Genomic DNA, 25,264 nt, shown 5'->3' with positions numbered 1-25,264 from the left:
TTATTTTTTTCTTTTCTCTCTCTCTCTCCTTTTAGAAAACACTGACCTTAAATGACAAATTAGATTAGATGGACTTAAGAGATACATACAGAATACTCCATTCAAAAGCAGCAAAATATGTATTCTTCTCAAGTGCACATGGAACATTTTCCTGGATAGATCTACAAAACAAGGCTACAAAACAAGTCTCAATAAATTCAAGAATACTGAAGTCATAGCAAGCACCTTTTCTGAACACAAAGGTATGAAAGTAAAAATCAACTGCCTGGGAAAAAACTGGAAAACTCACAAATATGTACAAATTAAATAACATGCTACCCACAAATCCTGGGTCATTGAAGAAATCAAAGGGGGAGGGGTTTTAAAAATAAGTAAAGACAAATGAAAACAGAGAAAAGATGTACCAAAATCTATGGGATGCAGCCAAAAGCACTTCGAGAGGAAGTCCTAGCAATATAGGCCTGATCCAGAGCAGGAAAATCTCAAACAATCAACTACTTAATATAAAAAAATCTGTTGTATTTCTATACACTAACAATGAAATCCAGAAAACAATTCCATTTACAATTGCATGAAAAAGAATAAAATACCTGTGAATAAATTTAACCAAGGTTAAAGACATATATACTGAAAAAATATAAAGATATTGATGAAAGAAATGAAAGAAAACACAAATGAAAATATCTTTCATGCTCATAGATTAGAAGAATTAATATTGTTGAAATATCTATTCTACACAAAATGATCTACAGATTCATTGCAATTGCTCTCAAAATTCTAATGGCATCTTTCATAGAAGTGGAACAAATAATTCTGAAATTTGTATGGAACCACAAAAGAAAGGGAACAGTGAAAAAAGCAATCCCGAGAAAGAACAAAGTTAGAGGTATCATATTCCTGGATTTAAACCTACACTACAAAGTTCTAGTAATCAAATAGTATTTTTTGTCATAAAAAGAGACACATAGAGCAATAGAACATAATAGAGAGCCCAGAAATAAACCCATGCATATAAGGTCAATTAATATGTGAAAACGGAATAAAAATATACAATGGGAATAGGATGATCTCTTTAATAAATGGTATTTGTTGGGTATCGGTGGTATACTGGTGAACATTGCTATCTTCCAATAAACAGTATTGGGAAAACTGAACAGCTACATGCAAAAGAATGAAAATGAACCAATCTCTTATACCTTATACAAAAATTACCTCAAAATGGATTAAAGACCTGAATGTAAGACCTGAAACCATAAAACTCCTAGAAGAAAACATAGACAGTAAGCTCCTTGACGTTGGTCTTAGAGATGTTTTTTGGATCTGACTCCAAAGTTTAGGGCAACAAATGTAAAAATAAGCAAATGGGACTACATCAAACTAAAATGTTTCTGTATGGCCAAGGAAACCATCAACAAAGTGAAAAGGCAACCTGTTGAATGGAAGAAGATATTTCCAAATCATATATCCAATAAGGAGTTAATGTCTAAAATACATAAAGAACTCATACAACCGTGTAACAAAAAACTCCAAACAATCTGATTGTTACAAAATGGGCAGAGGATCTAAATACACATTTTTTTTCCAATGAAGACATACAAATGGCCAATAGGCACACAAAAAGCTGCATAACATCACTAATCCCTGGGAAATTTTAATGGGATATCACCTTACACCAGTGGATGGCCATCATCAAAAAGAAACAAATGTTAGCTGTGTTGAGTACAGGTAGGAAAGGGATCCCTGATGCACTGTTGGTGGGAATGTAAACTGGTGCAGTTACTATGGAAACCAATATGGAAGCTCCTGAAAAATTAAAAATAGAATTACCATATGATTCAGCATTTCTACCCCTGGATATTTATCCAAAGAAAATAAAACCACTCATTCAAAAAGATATACACACCCCTGTGTTCATGGCAGTATTATTTTCAATAGCCCAAGATATGGAAGCAATGGTAGTGTCCACTGATAGGTGAATAAGTAAAGAAGGATTGTTACGTATACGCAATGGAATACTACTCAGCCATCAAGAGGATTGAAATCTCGCCATTTTCTACAACATGGGTGAATCTTAAGGGTATTAAGCTGCATGAAATAAGTCAGAGAAAGACAAATATGTATGATTTCCACTCACGTGTGGAATCTGAAGAACAAAACAAACCAACAACACAAAATAAAAACCAGACTCACAGATACGAAGAGCAGATTGGTGATTACCAGTGGGGAGAAAGAATGGGGAGGGTGGAATGAGAGCACGGAACCAAGAAATACAAACTTCCATTTATCAAATGAATAAGTCAGGGGGCTGTGATGGACAGTCTGGGGAAATATAGTCACCAACATGGTTTTCACTTTGTATGACGATAAATAACAAGTAGACTTATTGAGGTGATCATTTTGCCATGTGTGCAAAGGTAGACTCACTAGGTGATACACCTAAAACAAATAGAACACCGCATGTCAATTATACTTCAATAAAATCTGTAAAAAGAAAAAAAAGTGTATTCTGGTATTCAATGTTAGAGAATGAACGATATTTTTAGTTACTTATATTAGCTATATTGAAACTGCTCCCAATGTCCAATAAGAGAAAAATCCTCAAACCAAAATATCAGTAAACAATATCAAATCATACTCCTGATGCTAAGGAATATTTTGACTTTACTATCAGTAAGTCTTCATAATGCTAAGTGGTGACCCGAGGGAGTCACAGTGACCATGGTCAGTCACATGATCTAAAGGAGTGTCAGAAGAAAACAGCAAGACATATATTTCTAATTATCTTTTATAAAAGAAAAACAAAGAAATCTAACTTTTCTAACACACATAGAATGACCACGAAAGCCTTTCTTGAGTATATGAAGGAAATATGTCATTTAAGGGCACATGTCATATAAACTTGTCATCTATGGTGCATGAGGACTCCTGAGGGCAGTCGGGACATTGCCTGGCAGCCTCGCATGCTGCCGTTGTTGCAAACCATGCTGCAGATTACATGAGCCTGCGCAGGTAGATTTATCATTTGTGTCATCTAATTTTAATAAAACTAGCACTCACTGGGCACCAGTGGCTTCAAAAGATTCCTGCAAACAAACCACAGACTGAAGGTGTTGCAGGTACCAATAAGTCACAAAAAGGACAAAGCCGAAACTGTGTGTGTGTACGTGTTAAGAATGAGCTCATAACCAACTCGATTCCAAGGTGGAAATCATGACAATTTAATCATAATTGACAAGAATTCAGTCTTCAGAACTGTCAGGGAGACTATTATATGGTTTTGAATATATTATGATAACATTGAACTTCTCCTTAAATGTGTACTTTGGTGTCTTTGTAAATCATCTTTTTCAGCTCTAATAAGTCATTAAAACTAAACCTTAAATGATCTTAGAAACAGTCTTCCAAATCTCTGGATAACAAAGTGTAAAACTAGTATCTTAAAAATGATAAGGCTTGTTTAAGCATACAGCTTTAAATTTAAAAGATGTGTTTAAAAAGATGAGTAAGCACTCAAAACTTGTGTAACATTAGGAGTCAACTACACGGCAATAATTTTTTTTTTAAAGACGAATAAGGTAAAATAACCATTATTTTAAGGTTTTTTTTTTTTTTTTTTTTTTTTTTTTTTTTTTTTTTTTTTTTTTTATTTGTGATAGTCACAGAGAGAGAGAGAGAGAATGAGGCAGAGACACAGGCAGAGGGAGAAGCAGGCTCCATGCACCGGGAGCCTGACGTGGGATTCGATCCCGGGTCTCCAGGATCGCGCCCTGGGCCAAAGGCAGGCGCCAAACCGCTGCGCCACCCAGGGATCCCAAAATAACCATTATTTTAAAGTGCTGTTTTGCCTTCAAAATTTCTGTCTTGTGTATTTTTTTAATATATAATCCATTAATACCATAGTATATGGAATATAATTTATTAATATATTAATGAATTGAGGGTTCTTGCTTTAAAAATTCACCTAACTGGTCAGTATAATCAAAAAAAAAGAAAGTAACTCCAGTCTGAAGCTGTACTTTCCAGTAGGTAGCCACTCTCCACATTAGACTATTGAACACTTGAAAATGTGACCTGTGTTATGAAAGAACTCTATTTTCTATTTTATTTAATTTTAGTTGACTTGAAATTTTAAAAGTGGAGCAGTGTCAAGTACTCTTTTCTGACACAACTGTATTATTTTGGCAGGACCACTTTAACTGTTGAAATGTAGTAGCTGAATTGAGATGTTCTATAAGCATAAAAGTATTTTAATGAGTGAAAAATGTGTAATGTTCCATTAATAATTTTATGTTGACTCCACCTAAAATTGATGATATTTTGGTTGAATGGAATATTAGGCTCAAGAAAATATTTTTTAAAATTAATCTTGTCTTTCTTTTTACTTTCTTTAATATGGCTACTATAAAATCTAAAATTACATGTATGACAGCATTATATTTCTATTGGACATCTGGCCCAGAAGCAAAGTAGTAAATACGGAGGTTTCTAAAAGGAATATTTAAAGAATAGGTCTATAAATTTTGTTAGCTTTCAAGACTAGAATAATAGATCAATTCTTTAACCTATAAATGGTACACAAATACACACAAATTTAACATAATGTGAAGATACTTTTTATTGGGATTTATTGAGCTTAATGCAGTTACTGACATAGGAGTTAACGTCCATATTACATTATAGTTACCCAATTTTAATTCTCTTTCAGAAAAATAGCAGATATTTTGCTTCTCTGTAAAAACTGAACCCAAAGCAAAAGCCGGGAAAGAGCAAAGAAGGATAAAAAAGCAAGTTGATCTTTTTAAGAGAATGACAGAAAGCAACAAATTTGGGTTCTTGACCATATAATTCCATTTTAAAAAACTAAGTAAATTATCCTTTCCTCTTAAAAATAGCAGATGATCTGGGCCAACCACAGAAAAGCTCTTTTTTATGAAAACCCACTGACTCAGCCTTCCCATACTAATGGGTTAACAAAGTAAAATAATTGGTAGCTTTCCTCGTACAAAACAAATATCCCATTAGAAAATTCACCTACAGAACACATAGCATGGAGACCCACCTCTCTATGTAGCTTTGTTTTCCATCTCCCCTGCCCCCATGTGCTCTGTCTCTGGAAGATCCCTCTTGCTGGACTCCAGCGACAAGCAGAGGGGAGGCAACCCACAGGTAGGTGACTGCAGGTAAATAAGCACACCTAAGGATGACGATGACTAAGCGTAAACAACAGGCGTTAGCAGCTTACTTTTAAGCAATTCATCATAGAATTCGGTTTTTATAATTGTTCCCTAATATGAAATCCCACGTTAGAAATTTCTTTTGAAAAAATTGGTGCTTATACTACCTTCGATTTCTCTGAAGAATTGCCATGTTTTACACCCGTTCTGATAATAAGAAATAGAGAACTCTTGGTAGAGTTTCCAGCTCAGAGTGCAAATCATCAACTCTGGAAATGTTTTGAGATCACGTTTTTTTGTCTTTGCCAGGACTTCACTTTTCTCTAGACTTGATTCATTGTTTATACCTGACCATAATTTTATTGTATACACTCTCATAACCAGTTACAAATACTTTCTAGACAATGGAAGGGTAAAAATATGTAAGATTATTAAATATGTAGTTCATTGCCTTTCTAAATAGTACAATGATATAAATTGCGACAAAATATCATTAAGGGAATATGTGGACAGCACTCATTTGAATGCAGAATAACCTGGGACTAGGGAAAAGTTACACATGCCTGTGGTCCCTTTAAACATTTTCTAGAAAATAAACCCAAATATGAACTGTAGACTAAAAACTGTCTGCTTTGCTAAATATTACACGTTGGCTTTAAAACAGAAGGGTCAAAAATACACTCTGAAAAACCTATTTCTTGTTAACTTAAAGCAGATACATCTATGGTATATTTCAAGGGAAAACTAGTTGGGCAATCTTTTTATTTGTATTTAAAAAAAACATGCATATTACTTAAAGTTTATTATCATTCAAAGTCAAAAAAACTTAATTCTAGCATAATTAAATGACAAAAAATCATTACATATTATTATTATAATTTGCCACATCTTTTCTGTCAGAAAAAATGCGGCTAATTATAATCATGTTAACACAAATATTTTTAATAATTTATTTCTACTTGAGTATGTTACATAGTCTCTTAGGATAACTGAGTTTTATAGAAAAGCTACTTCTTGCAAAGCTCAAATGCAAGAAGCTTGCAAATACGAGGACAGAAATTAGTATTTCTCTTAGATGTGTCTCTTCTCAGGAATATGCTTCAACTCCTAAGAGAAGCCTTAAACGGTGACTTTGTCAATACATAAATCAGTTGAGAAATACAACTTGTCTTGTATTTGGAAAGTTTTTCTAAAAAATAATTAAATCTATAGTCCTAATTATTCTCTTAGATAAAATGGGTGGATGTGTGTGTAATCAATAGCCAAGTCTAAATTCTCTCACCCTAACCGCAACCCCAACCTCTGTGGCAACAATCGAGCAGCTGTAATTAAATTCAAAACAGGTGAAGTAAAAAACAAAACAAAACAAAACAAAACAAAACAGGTGAAGTATCAAAAGGCAAAATTAAAGAAATTACAAAATTGTTTCTCCCTTGACGTTACAAAATAACAACCTTAAACTGAATTTCCAAACAGATTTCACAGCCCATCCCATTCATAGTCGATAATAATCCTTTCTTTAATATTGTATAGATTTTAATTCGAAGACTTGTGTCTCATCATTTCCATGTTTATCTAACGCTCTTGAGCACCAACATTTTCACTCATCATATGTTACACGAAAAACAGAATAATGCAACTCATTAAGGAATGATAAATTCAGAAACTGCTACTCAGTTTGAAATAAATTACTGTTGTCATGCATTACAGCCCCAGTACCCAGGGCATTTCCCCAGAGGATCGAGGGGTTTTAGTGCTACTGCTATTGGGGGCTAAGTATTGCTACCACCACCAAGACCTCACCTTATGTATGTGGGATCAGACATGAGGCCTGCGTGCACGTTGTTAGTACTCCTTACTACCCACATTCTCTCTATCAATCGCTCCTTCTACCTACTTTCTACCCTAGGATATGAATATGCTAAAAAAGGACAAAGTAAAAAAAAAAAGAATAGGACAAAGTGAATTAACTTGCATGTTTATTGATGGCTCTTGAATTATGTATGCAGAGCACACTGCCAGTCTTGAGGATATTTGAAAACTGAAATTGTATTTTTTTTTGTATTTATTTTCTAGTTTGGGTGGCAAGGCATCTATGATAGTAAGCAGTTAATACATGCAAAATAACAAGCGGAGCTGGTTTTATGCATGCCAAAGTCAAGGGTAGGCTGCCCACGCTATGGAGGTAGATGGAAGAGGTACATCAAAATGGCCTGAGGTAGTTTCGTAGAAGGCAGGGCGATAGCTGGGCTATGTAGATTGAACAGGATGGGTACATTTAGCAAGTGAGAAGTTGGAAATGATCCTGGCAGGCAGGGAGGAGGCTACCCTGGCTTGAATGTAAGGGACTTTCCAGAAACTAATAGAAAATACAATTTGCTAAGAAGAGAAGCAACATACTTCAGCAGACCTAAAATGGCAGGAAAAATCTGGAATGGGTCCCAGAGTTGGTGAGAAATATTTAGAGATACAGAGCACAGGGAAAAAACAAAAAAACAAGAAGAAAACTGGTAATCTGTTACGTTTTTAAAGTATTTTTAATGTACTTCGGCACGTAAATTTGGATTTGGAGGCCCAGGGGTCAGCTGGAAAAGCTGGTAACCAAGGAAAGTAGTTAGGAGCAACAGGAATAGGAAAAAGGAGACAAATACAAGGTATTTTTAAAAAATTGAACTGTGTCGATTAAAAATAGAAAGACAAAGGAAAAAGGAACAATCTCCAAATGTTTATGGGAGTAAATTATTCAAGAAGAACCTTAGAAAGAGAAAGGCATGACAAGGTGTCCTGGCAGATGAAATTGCAGCATATTTTTTTAAGACAAAGTAGTAAAAGTGGATGGAATATCAAAGATCATGGCACTTCGTACGTCATGGGAAAGTGAGAGGAGTATGGCGTTGGGTTTCTTATTGAGGGATCATCGGAGGGAGGAAAGGATCATTTAAAAACAAATTACACTAAAAGGCAAAATCCAAGGCCTCACTTGGTTTGGAACAAACTGGAAAAAACCTGACACTGATGAAGAAGATAATCCTATCTCCCTTAAAAAAAAAAAAATCAGATGTGTGACTAACTTATAATACTGCATGGCTTTTCTGGGCAACTTAGGGCAGGTGAGGGTGAAAACCGTTAATTGCCTCTGGACAATCCTATAGGTATACTCTCATTCAATAGATCAATAGTGAAGGGCTAGTCGCTCCCCAGGGATCCTTTCCCTGTGCAGGTGTATTTCACAAACCAGTTTTGCTTATTAAATTCAAATAGACAATCCTGCCTTGTTGTTTGTGGGTGGTCTGTTTGTTTGGATTTTTGCATTTTTACCACAGTTGCTAGTTTAAGTGGCTTATTGGGCTTCTAATTTTGCATCTTTTGAAACTATTTCAAAATATTTTGTCTGTCTTTTAATATTTAACTTGTAAATGCATGGGGGAAAACAAAACAAAACAAAACCCATGACTATGCTAGCCTGAGAGGTACAAAGAGGCGTTTCCTGAGGCCCTCATTCTGCATTTAACTTCCACAAATATTCTTTTTTCTTAATACCCTGATCCTTTTGGAAACACAACTTATCAAAATTTGTACTAATAGTTTTCATTGGTTTGCTTATTGTCAATCTTCCGTATGTACTGTGGAATCCAGAGAGGAAGGATAGAGTCTGATTTTTTTTTTTTTTTTAACATTGTGAACACATGGACCCCCAGCTACTGGGAACCTATATTGACACTTATCAAATGCCTATGAATTAATGAATGAATAAATGAATGACAGAATTAAGATGAAAAGGAAATTGATTATCTTTTTGTTTATGGTTTGTTATCTGCAGGCTTTTGAGTGCTGGAAAATAGTTGTCCAATTCTGGATCCAGAGAACACCTTGACTAGGAATGAGGGAAATTTCTATTCTATGTTCCAAGGTCTGTTTCCAAATGACTGATCTTAATGCCTCAAGAAAATCATAAACCACAAACTCCCAACTTCCTCCCAGAACTAATAAAAAAACAAAACAAAACTCCTTTCTAGGACAACTAAGAGCTTATATAAGGCTATATTAATAACATGGAAAGACAAATAAGGAGACATTATATTATTACAGTCTCTTATATTGGCCAGTCTCTGGAATAATACAGATCATATTGATTCATACTTTTTCAAAATAGGAATTCAAAAGAGCTCTCCATAATACTGGTCCAATTCATTCCATTATTAAAAGATGTAAGATAATTAGAAACAAAATAAGTCATAAGCAGCTGTGGTAAAAATGCAAAATGTTGTCTTGATTCATTCCATTCTCATTCACCGACTATTGGCAAAATCTCTATGTTGCTTTTTGTATAAAAGACAGATCCCCATACTCACCTGAGTCAGCCAAAGCTCAGCTGGTCCTCTAATCTTCTATGAGCAAAATATCTGCCTTATTCACAGACTTTCCCAAGCATCTCACTTTAATGAGGCACTAGCCACGTTTTTTTGTATCCATAGCAGATTGTCAACTTTGATCAACGTCTGGGCCTGTTCGACACACGTTTTGAAATGCAAATCTAATCATATCACTTATCTGCTCCATGTCCTATCATTGTTTCTCATTGTTCTTAGAAGCCCTACATCTTTGAGGCGACACTGCCCAGCCTGGTGCCTATTTTCAACCATATCTGCCATTGTCTACCCCTTGCTCCAAGCATTCTAGCTGGGTTTGCTCAGCCCCTTCAACACCACAAACTTCCCTCTTCCTCTAGCTTTCACCCAGATTTTCCTCTCCTCCTGAAACTCCGCTTCACCCTCCACTCAACGACCATGTTGGATTAGTACCTATGGACTGCTCAGATTCACATTAAAGTCATTCAACACATATTTTCTGAGCAAATCCTGTGTGTCAGGGACTAATTTAGGCTTTGGAGAGCCAGGCAAACCAAACATAAATAGGAAATAACCAGGTATGATTACAAAGAATTTTAAAAAGGACATTGGTTGAACATGGATGGTTGCTCTGAGAAAAGACGTTCAAATCAAGATCAGAAGAGCAACAACTAGTCCCACACAGCTCTGGGACAGAGGGAATAGCAAGTGTACAATATCAAAAATGAGAATGAGTTTGTTGTGTATAAAGAACAAAAGATGGCCGGAACTGAGAGGAAGAACATTTTGAAATGAGCTTAGATACCGGTATAAGAGGTAAGAACACTGAGAGATATAGATACATGATACAGATTTATGAAAGGTTTTGTTAGGTCAGGGAAGGAGTTTGAATTTTATTTTAAGTGAATAATGGAAAGCCACTGGAGGGTGGTGAGCAGAAAGTGGGCTGGTATAATTTATACTGTAAAAAGATAATCTGATTTTGCTGAATGGAGAATGGATCATAGGCATGGAGCAAAAGTGAAAGAGGAAAATAACATAAGAGGTTCAAGGAGCCTTAGCTTAGCTTGGTAAAAGGGGAAATGGAAAGACAGAGACTGATCCAGGATGCATGTTGGAACAACTCAGTAAAAGAAGCTGAACTGGTTGTTGAGTGTAGAGAGACAAATGGAAATCTAGAGTTTTTCCTTGATCATCCAGAAGGATGGCAGTGCCAATGCCACCAGCACAGTGTTGTGTCCAAGAGAAGACTGCCTGGGTTAGAAGCCTGGCTCCACCACTTAAAACCATTTGACCCGAATGCCTGCAAATAAGATACTTAACCTCTCTACTCACGTGTTTCTGAACTTACAAAACTGGGAAAATGACAACTCTACCTCTTTAGATTTATTGCAGAAAATTATGAATGCAATTAATATAAACTGCTTAAAACAGCTTTTGGAATCTAATAAACTCTCAATGAGTGTGACTATTATTATTATTGCTATTGTTGCAATTATTATAATAACCTAGATGTAGAAGATAATGAAAACGTACCTGTGCAAATCAACATGTTTTAGCCATTAAAGTTGAAATATTCCTACGTATCCCCATGGAGATGTTGACAGGCCGAAGTATATAAATATGGGGGCACCTGGGTGGCCCCAGTGGGTTAAGTGTCTGCTGTAGGCTCAAGTCATGATCTCAGGATCCTGGGATCCAGCCCCATATATCAGGCTCCCTTCTCAGCCGGGACTCTGCTTTTATGATAGAGTTTGGAAGTCACTTAGAAGAGATTCAGAGCCATGCATGAAGTCCCCTAGGAGGATATTGAAAAGGAAAAGGAAGGGAGCCAAAAAGTCTGCTTAATGGCATTTCAGCATTTAGAGATCAGGGTGAGAGAGGAGGAGTCAGGGACGGAGGCTGAGAAGGAGCAGACAGTGAGATAGGAGGCAATCCCGGGTGATGCCAAGCAACAGCATGCGAAGGAGGGACTAGTTCACTGTCTCTTATTCTATGGAGAGATCAAGTAAGTTAAAAACAGAGAAGTGGCCAATGTAATCAACAAACTGGAGGTCCTCAGGAACCTTGACAAGGCCTTTCCCAGTAGAATACGAGAAATCGAAACTGGAATGTCACTTTCTCTGAGAAACCTCCTCTGAGTGTCTAGGAAAGATTAGCACTTGTCATTTCCCTAGTACTTATCATCCAGGTAATTGTAAAGAAAATCGACTTTACACTAAATCATTATCAACGTAAAAGATGTCATTGTATAATTATTCATTTATTTTCTATCTTCCCGAATGGCTAGTAATCTACTGGATAGCAGGGATCATGCCTGTCTTGTTTTTCACATTATCCTTAACAACTAGTAGAATGCCTGATATATAATATTGTTCAGTTTATACTGAATGAATAAATACATTAATGAATAGTTCTACACGTGACTGTACCAAAAACACATTTTTTTTAAAAAAAAAATGAACTTCTTTTACTTAACACCTATGTTAATTGACCTGTTTACTTTCAGATTATTTCTAAGTCGTTGGCATAACTAAATAATTACTTTTATTGCAAACCATTTGAAATCAGTTTGGAAAAAAGCAAGTGGAATAAAAATAGTTAACAAATGGTTTACTTTGCTCTGTAGCATTATCTGTCCTAAGTTTCTTTATTCCAAAGGATAAACGATACCTCTACTCCAGTAGCTCATTTTAGCACTCAATCTAAAATTGATTACGATCCAGCCCTTATTAAAACCCAGTTGATATAAGATATTTGAGAAAATAAATCTATGGACCAAGTTAAACTGTCCATTGCTCTCAATTGGTTTTTAGCTCTATCCTATTATAAGTGAAATCACCAAATATCTTCCTCGAATTGCATTTGGTTAGGTCTTTGTTGAAATGACACTATAGAAATTGTGGGCATTTATTATTATATCCTTGGCTATTGTTGAAGGTTAATATAGGTAATCAGGTATCGAGAATATATCTGTACCTTCTAATGACATCAAAACTATCACGTGGTTCCAATATTGTTCATTGTTAAATAAAAACAAGCCATATGATAAATTTTGCTGGAGTACACTACGAGAAAAAGCTGTGTCTTTTTATACAGATTAATATGTATATTTTCTTTATCTGATAAGAATAATTATGAAATTAAATCCATTATCATTTTTACCTTCCCTCTAGGAATTGAAATATATATTTATATTCAATTCTAACACATATTCATGGCCTAAGTTTCTGTATCTTTTCTCTATAGTATATGTATTCCTATGTGCAACCTATATATGTGTGCTTTTGTCACATATTATCTCCACTTTTCTGAAGCAGAAAGAGTATGAATAAAGAGATACTGAAAGAAAGTGCTTCTCTCTTCCCTTCAGTTAATCCCAGAGACAAACTACTTTTCATGATCTTGCTCAAATAAAACCAATTCCATGAAGACATTTATGACTCCAAGGACAGCCTGACTCGGTCTTCTACCTCCCAAGAAAACATTTGGATCATCTTATAAAATTTAATACTTTATTACATACTATTCTCAAATATATAGTCACATTTAAAGATTTTTTATTTGTTTTAGGATTTAGAACCAAACAGAAATTAAAACAAAGCAAAAAGAAACAAGATAGAGTAAATACCAATAATAATGTAAAACATTGTACCACTTCAGAAATCAATATACTTTTCTCTTAAAAATCATAAGCATTTTTTAACCAAATCTCCTTGCTGCTGGACTGCTCAGATTCAAATATCTCAACCACTGCATCCATAGGGATCCATCTGATAGTTTATGCTTTTTAAAATTATTATAAATTATCATAAAATACAGAATAAAATATCAACTATTGTTCTCTACTGAGTACTCTTCCTCTCAATTAGATTGAAAACTGTCTAAAGATAAGGACAATATTGTTCTTACTTTTTGGCCTTCATAGAAGATGTATGCTATTGGAAGCAAGTATTATATTTCTGATGACTGACCACCAGCAAAGTTATATTTACTCCTGTCACCTGTCTAATAATACTTGAAGCATTACCATTGGGTAGAGAATATAATTATAAAAGTCACCAATTCTCTCTAGCCATTTCTAATAGAATAAAAATTGTGTTCATTAACATTGATATGCTGTAAAGTCAAAAAAATTTAAAAATGCTTGTTTTAAATGATTTAGCTCTAAACAGCATTATAAAGTAAGTGTAATGCTTCAAATACAGTAGATGCACTTCAATTTTTTTTTTTTCCCAGAGAGGAGTGGTATAGCCATTAGATTACTAAGTACAGCATTAGACTCCTAAAATTTGTCAAATCACATGAGCTAGAACTATGAAAACATAATTACCTTCAAAATATCCATATCAAGATAAAAGTAACATTAAATTTCCATCTGATAAAAGCCTTGTTTACCTAAATTAGATTTGAACAGTGGTATAAAACTTTTTCATTTTCTCTAAAAATAACTATTAAATTTATTCTAAATTTAAAGAGGCAGTTGAGACACATTTTTTAACACTAAATTAGTTAATGTATTTTTTTTTTCATTTCTGAGACTTGAAAACATATAATTTGGACAGTTTCTATTTTCAAAACTGTTAATTGCACAATATCTCATCCTAATAGTGAGCAATTTATTTCATATTTCCTTCCACTTCTTGTCCATAAGCACATATGTTTATCCCACTTACAAGCATAATATTTAATATTATTTCCCTCCTTTAAGGACATATAATCAAAACATTTCTCCCTAGGTTTCCATTACAATACTTTTATTAACTATGCACTATAATTGTTAACACAATTGTTTTTTTATATACTTTAAGGAACTATGCAAGAATATGCTAAATAACAGAGATGAAGAGTTAAAACTGGCTGAAGAAAAAAGAATGTTTAAAACCAGAAGTGAAAAAAAGTCTAAATGTTCACTTGGGTGTGTGAGACTGAATGAGACACAGTTACAGAGACCTCTCAGATGACGCAGGGTAAGTGAGATTAACAGGCATAGACCTGGAACCCCTCCCCTTTTTTCAACCTTTTTAGCAGCTTTTCTTATGATCATCAACAGCATTTCCAATATTATAACAGTGATAGTCTATATTACTACTCCACAGGAAATCACAAAAGGGTCTCAGTTGACAAAATAACCCCCACCCGTCCCTAGCTTTGTTAGAGCAATGCTATAATAGGAGGTATATTTTCTTCTATGCCATTTCTACGCCAGTTTCATTAATGGAACAGTTCATTGCAGTCAACGAAATCTCTTTTGCAACATGAAATACTTTAAACTGGAATCTTGCCTCTAGATAGCTGTATGAATTTTATTACTAACACATGATCACATTTTTACTTATTGCTAAAACAAACAAATAAACAAATAAAACCTGTAATATTTCTCCTCTGGGATGGCAAATTCAAATCAACACTAATTACATTACCTGTTTCAGACATCTTGATTTTTTTCTGCCGGTCTTCAGAGAGCAATAGTCTTGTAGTTAGCCAAATTATACATTGAACCCCCAAATTCATATCCGTCACATCAAAGCATCCAAATCAAAGCACAGCTCAAGATTTTCTCTAATGTGGGACCAGATCTTATTTTCTACTAATTTCCAGCACTCCCAAATGCAAACTAAACAGCATTGCTTTTGGATCCCATTCCCAAGAAGCCTCGGCTTACCTTGTTACTGTCAGACAAATTATTAACAACAACAAAAAAGCCCTATAGGCTTTATTGTTGTAGGTCTCCTACCAGATGAGCTGCTGATCTGGTTGTGGTATACCACATATGCAGAGTGTGCTGAAACAAACGGTTCCATAACTTATTTCTCATGAATTACTTCATTTAAATATATTTTCACAAGGCCCAATGCCTGTGAAGACATTTCAGGAAGACAGTGACCAGGATACATACACCAGGATACAGAACTAGTGTTCTAAGATGTACTTAAAAATTTCACAGAGTTTTGTACTTTATCAGGTTGAGGGGTCTAGAAAGGAACATCTGCTTCTTGATGCTGATTTTTAGTCTATGATGTGTTTAATAGCAACAAAGGAACCAACTGAAAGTGAAATCCTAAACGGCAGTAGAGCAGAACAAGTATTTAGCTAGCACTGAGAAAATCATCCATCATCAACACCAACTCTGTTTACCATTATACAGATCAAGCAATTGATTGGTTTCTTCATTTTGTAGCTAGTTAGTCTATTGTCCTGCAGTTCAGTCATTTAAAGCATGGTATTTAGTGATAGGATATGAACGTACATATAGGATTCAAATTGAATCAAAGTCAGGCCTTCATCAATTCCGAATACATTAAAAAACAGGCAAAGTTTTATTAATGGAACAGTTCATTTTATGGAATTTTACTTTATGTGAATACAACTAATAACAGAGTGAGGCAACATAAGGTGTGGCTAAAGGATTTTTTAAATAAAATAAATATGTATGATTAAGCCCTTGAAAACACTGTTGTCAGAATGTGGCATTTAATTTTAAATTTTCAATTGGCAAATTGGTCACTGTTTCAGGATTTTCAACTTGAGAAATTTAGAAAAATATGAGAGTAACAATAAAAACAACTGAGCTTAAATAATATAATTAAAGTCAAATTATTAAAATATTGAAAATTCTCACATTAAAGTCTTGCATAAAAACCAAAGGAAAACATTGATATTTAAAATTAAGAAGATGATTATGAACATCTCTATACATCTTTCCAATATACAGTTTTCATTGGTGGGAAAACATTCATTCCTGCCCACTGAAATTATAAGAACATTTGAAGAAAAGCCTGATTAGACACTGTGTGGAACTAGCGTGTTTTTGGAAAATGTTACATAGGTATTTTACACCTACATTTGCCATTGTATATCTGTTGTCTACCATACTTCAAATTCAAAATAACAAAGTAGAAAAAGATCAAGATTTCACTTTGTATTGCTAAAATATTTCCTTCCCCAAGACATACAAACCTGACTGGCTAAAGTTATTCTTTTTTTTAATATTTCGAGATTGACACGAACATAGGCTTATAATTACATAGAAGGGGGAAAAAACAATTTTCAACGGCCAAAATATATGATATGAACAATTATTAAAAAAGAGAACATAAATCAAATTCCTTTTTCAAAATCTTTTAAAGAATGAAAGAATGAAGTGCCTCTTTGTTGCAAATAAGAACACAAATTATATGCCTTTAAAAAGTGTATAGTATGTGATAAGACTTTGAGAACAACTAAGATTAAAAAGATAAAAATCTTTTGTGATAAATTCTACTCTTTTAACAAATACTCTTAACTAAAATAGCATAATAAAGGTGCTTTATTAAATGATAATTTTACTCCCAAAGTTGTGGCAATACTATAAATATAAACTTACACAAGTAAAATATCAAGTTTATCTTTTAATAATGGGTTATTACATAAAGCAATATGCCTATTTCAGAGTACTTGATGTTATTTCACAAATAATATTTCTCTAGTTTCCTTCTAAACCAAGGCTCTCCAATTTGATTTGGTTTCACATATGTCTACACTATTGACTTGAACTCTTTATCACCTTGTGAAATCAAATAATCAAATAATTCAGGGTAAATACATTTAGACAAATATATCTAATTATGATCTGACATATTTTTTAAAACTCAAACCTATACCACAACAACAACCATTCCCCAAAACCAGTCCATATGCATATCCTCGAAGAGGATTATAAACTTGTTTCTAAACTCATGTCAAATTTCAGGTCATTTTATGGCATTGTAAAAAAGAAAAGTAGAAGGAAAAATGTGTTCAGGGATTAATTCTTCTTTAGACAGGCTCTGCATTTCACAGGGTTTTAAAGTGAAACCAGGAAAAACATTACTCAACAATGTGAATAATTTCACTACCTTTCACTTTCAAATTTTAAAATCAACCCTAGCTGTCTTCCATCAAGCAATTTATGGACACTTATAGAATTTAATGAAAATATCAAAAATTTTGGTTCAAACAAAGTCAACAAGCATAGAACAATGAATGAAACAAAGCAAAGCAAAACAAAACAAATCAAAACAAAACTATCACATACTTCATGGATTAATGGTGAAAAGAAAAGAGACTTCTTACCAAGTACCCCAAGTCGATAGTTGACTGTGATGACGATCACATTGCCATAGCTTGCCAAGACACTCCCATCATATAAATTTCCAGTACCTTCCATGTATGAGCCACCATGGATATACACCATCACTGGTTTGGGACCCCCACTGTCCCGAATATCTGAAAAACAAATGGTTGGCAATTGTCCTTATCCTCAAAAAACACACATCATGAAGCAGAGAATACATTTTCCATTTTAGGGACAAAAGAGCATGATTTTAATATAGTTCTTTAAATTGCTGTTTTGTTAAAGTGTTTCTTCAGCAATTCATATTACGAGCTATTGTGAAAAGAGCAATAGATATTCACTGTTTTCTGGCTAAAATTTTGTTAAAAATTATAAATTGAATTACAAAACTTGGACAAATTAAAAATGAGTGTGAATTTTAGTGCTTTTTGATCAATTTCTAACGTGACAGTAGAACAAGAAAAAATGATAATGGATCTTAGAATTATTATTTTTTTGAATGTCATAGACCTCGTATGGAATTTATAAGCCATATGCTAAGGACAATGTTATCACTGCTATTGTGAATAAAACACCTTGTTTTTCCATTTCTTATTTACTATAAAGGTTGTATTGAATGCATCATAATTAAATTGAATAATTTATGCTCTAATTTGTGAACATAATTACAACACTGTGTTTTAGGTTGCAAGAAGTTTTGTTTCAACTATTCAAGTACCAACTGGCAGATGAATGTTTAGGCAGTAAAGTCTGTACTTTTGTCGTTGATGCACTTAGGGGACCGTCACTTAAATAATCTTTTTAAGTTGAGTCTGGGTTATCAGCTCACTCCAATGACTCTACTCTCTGGAGAAAAAAAGTAAACTAAACTATATTTTTCCCTCTTTGTGTAATTATTGTATTCTTCTTAGTCCCACTTTGGCTCTATGATTTTGTCACATAGACATGAAATAGAATACTATTTCTATTTCTATAACACTATTACTAACTATATCTATACAGCTAAGCCCAGATACAAAGTGCTCAAATTTAGGATATTAAAGTATCTTCTACAGCTCTGACTTTTAATCAACTGTGTTTACTTTTCTAAGATACTTTGCCCGAATTTTGTAGTTTTCCATAAGGATCTAGAAATAGTATATAAGGGAACCACAGATAATTTTAATTGGTATTAAAAATGCCCTATTAAGAAATAGATGCTTAACTTTATATTGGCAAACATTGTTTTAACTATTGAATTTTGAAATATTATATATGTATGTATATGATGATGAATGCATACATATATAAAACATTACAATTCTATTAATAGTCCATTTTATCTTCTACCCACAATTGAAACTAAATTAGATGAGTGTATTGTCTTTTTGTTAATGCCAATATTAAAAAACATTTAAAAGTATAGTTTTGTTCCTTTGCTTTTGACCTTTTTTATCAAACTTAAATCTCCCACATCTTTACAATTGAGGTTTCAGTTTTCAGAATGGACTAATATAATACAAAATCATTAAAAAAAAAAACTGGTGATTATTTGGATGCTGCTTTACATTTCCTGTGAAAAGGGCGATTATTTTTTCTACTGTAATAATAAAATACTTTCCTTATATTAAAAATTCTATTAGGATCAGGAATTGCAGCTCAACTCATTTGTCCAGATTCTCAAGTTAGGTAAACAGCTCATTGCAGAATTTAGAGACTTTTTAAAAGGATTATTTTAAATTTGACTTAATACCAGTATATATATTTACCATAATCCCCTCTCCTCCCTCCAAGGGTGACTTGAGAAGAGTGTCTTAGCTTTTTAAGTGATGAGAGGAGGATACTTTGACATAGAAACTATCCATTAGACAGAACTACATTTAGAAGTAAAAACTAAATTTATTTTCTTCTTACATCCTTGGGCGGGAAAATGGTATCCACTCATTTGTAAAGATTTGGGGGCTTGCGGAGAAGTTAGACTTACACAGAGAAAACAATCCTTTTGACATTTTTAACTGTTCTCCATTTTTAAATGCCTGTTTGCTACATACAGTTTTAGCTTATTTTTCTAGTATGGCTGGCAACCGAAGAAGCAATAATAAATTATTAAACTGAAATCATTAACTGACTGTTCACAGCAGACACTGTACTCTGCTAATTGTATGCTTGTAGGTAGCACAGAGGGAGGCTGTTTCAGAATTCTTCTTTAATTAAAATTACATAGAATTACAAAGCACCAACTGTGAACAGTAATGAAATCTTGGTAGAACCGTTCTGTTCACCTGGAAAACAATACAGTCACACATTGAGAAGACTTGCCACATTTTATATCTAATAACAGAATGAAGTGGACTTTGTTGGGAAACAGTGAAAATATGACAATGCATCTTAGGAGCTATTTTGTGTGGTATCTATTTTTCTTTGAAAATTAGACTTGAAAGAATTACTGACAGTTTGGGCTGATTCTAATTTCCAATTTGTCTTTTCAAATTTCTCAAAGATTTCAGCCTTGTTTAAAAACTTAATATACCAAGCAGTTCTTTTCTAGAAAGTTATATAAAATTCTAACAATGTCTTCTGAACACTATTTCTTTTTGCTTGAAGTAATCGTGAAGCTAATGATATAGGGGTACTAATTATCAAAATAAGTAAAATTCTTGCATATAACAACCCTTAAAATTGCTATTAAAGTTTAGAAAGATGTCATATTTCTATTATAGGATAATTGGAGTACTATGATAGTGTTTTATCACAGAGGTCAATCCTAGACTTAATTTTCTTCATAGTATACAGATCTTTTTGATGTAAATATAAATAGTAAATAGCTTAAATATAATATATGAAATAAATAGTAGTTTAAATTGCATCTATATTTACACTGATTTGAAAAAAAACAGAATCTTATAAACTAATATATAGCCTACTGTTGAATATCATCTGCTAATGCCATCACTTTAAAAAAATTAGGAACCATTATATCTTTAGTGCAAACATATTAGACATACTTTAGTAATTTATGATGAATTTATTAGAGCTAAGTCATGCCTTTAAATTTTGTCTCATATTTTTTTCTCTATAAATAAGGTGGATGTCACCTAAGATATCTGACTTTGCCTAAGCAGCTGCTACAGACTTACTAAAGTTAAAACCACTCTCAGAGACTAAAACACTAGTTCAGGTACAGCAAAAACAGAAATGTTCATAAAGCATGTTTATATTTTCTATTATGTGTATTTTTTTTAGGCTTTGTCAAGCATCTAGGTCTCTGAAAAGAGTGTGATGGTAATAGGGAAATAATACACTGATGGTTATTGTCCTTCTAAATATTTTAGGCTAAGAATGTAAGTTTTTCAAGTTAAAAAAGTGATAGATTTGGGAACTGGGTAGTTGTCTCTATTTTAAATTTTAATAACTGCTTTATCTTTCTTTCTGATAAACCAAAATTTTAAGCCAAGGTAGCAAGTGTCAATAGATCTAGAGTAATTAATGGGGATTTATTTGTGCCTGACAACAAGGGTTTAGAAATCACAATTCCTTTTAATGGTCCTAATGAATAATTATTAGTCACATAAGTCCTTAAATACACTTACTGGTTTCCATTTCCTAAAAAACACATTAAGTTAAATATTTCTCTGATATATTTCAGGATATTTCAAGATATTTTTGTATCTCGCTTTTCTAATTCTACCAAACTCAGGTGACAACCTCCTTACAAACTAGCAAAAGAATATAGGAGTGTTGGCTAAATATAATCTTAAGTCAAAAAACATACAAAAATCTATAAGAGCAATTTTAAAAAAGTTCTATTTAGAATATAAAGTTGCATTTGGGTATTGAAATATTAATATTAAGATATTCTCAGCACAATTTTAAAAATTAAAATATCTCTTAAATTCCCAAAATAAATTGGCAGAAATGTAGGGTGTTGCTTTGACCCATATTTATCACTTCAGATTAGTCTTTTTGAAACTATGGAAAAAGCCTATGAAATATGTAGTTTTTTTTGGTTATTATAAAAAATGAAAAGTGATACAATTGTGTTTGGCCTAAAGATGGCAAAAGAATAACAGTAGGGACATAAAGAAGAATTAGAAGTATTGAATACTGCTCCCCTAAGAAGCCTTGGGTGAGTTTCAGTGAATGGTGGGCACCCCAGTCAATGCCTCTGGTAGCCTCTGAATGCAGTGGCTGAGATAGGGACCTCAAAACTGAGAAAAGGATTGGAGTTATCAGGGAATAACGGAGAATAAGTAACTTGATTTTTGACTAAAGTAAAAAGAGCAATTTACCAAGTAGTTTATATGTGTTGTTTTATGTCTAGGAGTGATATTGATTCATAATTTAGAACAAATTAAATATGAAAATTGTCTTTGGTTTTTATTCATGCTCATGTCTACAACAGAGTTATAAAAGGAATTGAAGTTGTTCAGACCTTTCTACAAAGGTTTTTTTTTTTTTTTTTAATCCTGAAGAATATTTGAATTTATCTTCCTTCTCTTTGCTGTTTAAACAATTATCCAAAAGGACAGCCCAGAGGAATGAACTCGACTTGAATTGATTGCTCTTATATTCTACACTTCTGAGCATTTAAAAATATTTATTGATTTGATAACTCTTGTGACTGACTGGCTTAGTACTTAACCTGAATACTACCTGCCAATTTAAACACAGGTTTAGTACATTTTTAATGGCTATTTAAAAATGTTAAATGTGCTTCTAAATGAGTAGGTAAAATAGATTCACATTTATAGGGCTTAGCTCACTATGGTGGCTCAGAGGTATCTTTTGTAAACATGTAAATGTCTTACTTGATGCTATTTATCAAAAGAAAAGAACTACATTAAATCTGCAATCAAAATATTTTTTAAATAGGAAAATTATGTATACTAACTTTGTGAGTACTTTCAGAAAATTTAGAGTTTGCAAAGCTACACACTAAGAAGTCCTTCATACTTAAGTATTATTTAGATAACAAATACCTAGTAGTTAAGGATTTTCAGAGGGCTCAGCAAATCTCAAAGCCCCTGAGTAGAAGCAGTCTTCTTAGAGCTGTGAGAACAAAGTCAATGAATGTCTTGAATGTTTGAAAACTTCTGATTATTCCAACAATTATTTTTTGAAAAACACAATTAACATTTTGATATTATACATTTATTTTTTAACTATTTAGCATTCAAAATGATAACTCTTGGACAGCTACAATGATTTATTTCAAATATTAATGACTGCTTTGCATTTAAACTTTAATTTTCTGTTGGGGTACATGGTAAATATATTTTTAATCAGAGGTCATAAATTTTACTTAATCAAAATAATTCTTAAATGTTATAAAAATATTAACAATATAACTTTTAAGCTTTCAATACTTCACCTCTATAATTTTCTTTCTTTTTTTTTTACCTCTATAATTTTCTACAGTGAAGTCGTTAATTAAATATATATCTCAATGAAAATAATTCAAGTTGTTTTGTAAGGATATATTCATTCATAGTTGTAACTAATATAACTAACATTTCTGCTGACCAGCTTGTAGATTATTTTATTTTGGAAAACCATTCTTACTGTATTATTGATATCTTTATGAGACTTAATTTCTAGGGTGCTGGGAGTTACTTTTAAACCAGGGATAACATTACTTATCAGAAAATGATAACATTTTCTGAAATGATAACATTAGTCATTTCTCTAAGAATCATAACTAGGGTAGCATTAAAAAGAAAAGTCCTAATTGGAACCAAGGTGAACTGAAAATATCAGAGGGCCCCTCTGGATACTCCACCTAACACCAGGTAAAGATACACAAAGGAATGAGAAATGTCAAATCAATCTAGCAAATACTTACATGTACAGAATATATCAGAATTGTATGTTATAAGAAAATTAGAAAGAGAAAACAATTTTGATATTAGTGAAGTAGGGAATATTTTATTGCTTACAGCAGCAATGTTTCGAAAATTAGAACACTTCCACTTGCCCGTCTAGAAATGATGTACCTTTGAAATGAAAGGATATCCATCAAATCTTCCCAGAGTACTGAAGTGATTGCACAGTGTTTACCATAGTTATCTAAATAGATAGGATGTCTTTCTTATCTACACAATTGAATTTATTTATATAATATTTAAGCAAATCAATAGAAAACATTTTTTTGTCAGATAATTTATATTGCTCAAGAAACACTTTATATCAGCTTTTAGTTGTCTTTCATTTTATTGGGCATGGGGTTCTTTTTAAACAAATACCAAAGGTTAAAAGGAAACACATTTTGATATTGGGTAAAATATTTACATAGATTAGAAAACATGCAGAATGGGTACAGAGAGACTACAGGGGGAAAGATTGTTAGTTCAAAGAATATGGACAAATTTCAGTCAAAACATGGGATGAAACATATCAAAAGTCAGTTCAAGAAAACAAAAAAAATGCCCCTCTTTCTAAAACATTTTAATGGTTGGCATCAAAATGTAAAACTTAACATTCATTTCTTTTAAAAAATTAAAAATGTCTATTTATGTGTAACAACAAGCAAGAAGACAAAACACATCAAAAACGGGAATTAAAAACAACTCTTCAAAAAAAGACAAGAAGTAAAAAAATAGAAAGGGGTGGAAAAAGTGATTGAGGCCCTTGTCATGCAAATAGATTTGGTGGAAAAAAAAATACCTTCATCTTCAGCACCGTCATTATCACCTAAATCATCTGTCTGTTTCTTTGTAAGGGGACCTAGGATTGAGAACGGAGAAATAGAGGGAAAAAAAAAAGACAATTCAAGAATAAACAAGACTGAGGGGAAAAAAAAAATCAATGTAAATACTAAAATTTTCAAGGGTATTTCCAAAAAGAGCGGGGAAGTGATTAAGTCAAAGTTGATTATCTATTTTTTTTAAGAAAAAAAAAGAATCCCTTTCCCCAAAATATCATATAGAAGATTCGGTTTGTGAATATATCCAGCATAAAAAAATACATTATGGTTTGAAACTCAAGTCATAAGCAAAGGAAATGATATTTCTTTTTTAATATCCACTGCATACAAAAAAGTAAACAGTTTTAGCTGAAAGAACTTAATTTATTCAGTGTCTTTTCTAATTTGAATTGGTGACAACAATAAAGAAAGTAGGCCAAACTCATCTTTAATTTGGGACAATATAATAACATTAGAGAAAACAGAAATATGAACACTTTTAGGGTGTTTTTTTCTTTTTGCTCCTAAATTTTTTGTAAGAGCATTAACACTTGGATTTTACACATTTTTATATCATACATTTATCAAAACTGTGACTTTTTAAAATTACTTGTCATTAAACAAATATTTCCCCATGTGTTTTAATTAAATATTAGCTGTGGATTTAAGACATTTGCAACCTGCACAAAAGTATGAACAGATAATCTCAACACTCTGTAGAGCAAAGGTACCATCAATAGAAGTCAGTATTTACTTATTAAGTTAGTTACAGAGTCAGGGCTTACATTTCATAAGCAATTTAGTAATATAACAGAATTATGCCCTCAAGCAATTTCATGTCCAGTATAGTTATTTATAAAGGAATCATGTTTTAGGATAATAATTGTATTAAAACACTGTGAATGTCTAATAAATGTTTTATTATACTTAACAATGCTAATTTGCTAAAATAAAGGAGCACACCAAAGGGGAAGTCAAAGGCCAT

The 25,264-nt window shown here is 32.8% G+C and overlaps 1 protein-coding gene across 6 annotated transcripts in view; it reads right to left on the bottom strand.

Moving 5' to 3' along the window:
- Positions 1-25,264, bottom strand: part of NLGN1 (neuroligin 1) — an 816,283-nt gene that overhangs the window by 420,819 nt on the left and 370,200 nt on the right. For 3 of the 6 annotated variants that reach the window (XM_038583931.1, XM_038583929.1, XM_038583932.1), the window contains exons 3-4: positions 24,261-24,320; positions 17,618-17,770 (exon numbers count right to left, since the gene is read on the bottom strand). In XM_038583931.1, the coding sequence (XP_038439859.1) occupies positions 17,618-17,770; positions 24,261-24,320 (213 nt within the window). The remainder of the gene's footprint in view (positions 1-17,617; positions 17,771-24,260; positions 24,321-25,264) is intronic. The other 3 variants (XM_038583930.1, XM_038583933.1, XM_038583934.1) reach the window with 1 other exon arrangement.

The sequence above is a fragment of the Canis lupus genome, chromosome 34 (genome assembly GCF_011100685.1).
Source record: "Canis lupus familiaris isolate Mischka breed German Shepherd chromosome 34, alternate assembly UU_Cfam_GSD_1.0, whole genome shotgun sequence".
Taxonomy (NCBI): Eukaryota; Metazoa; Chordata; class Mammalia; order Carnivora; family Canidae; genus Canis; species Canis lupus.
This window is presented reverse-complemented; position numbering and strand designations above follow the sequence as displayed.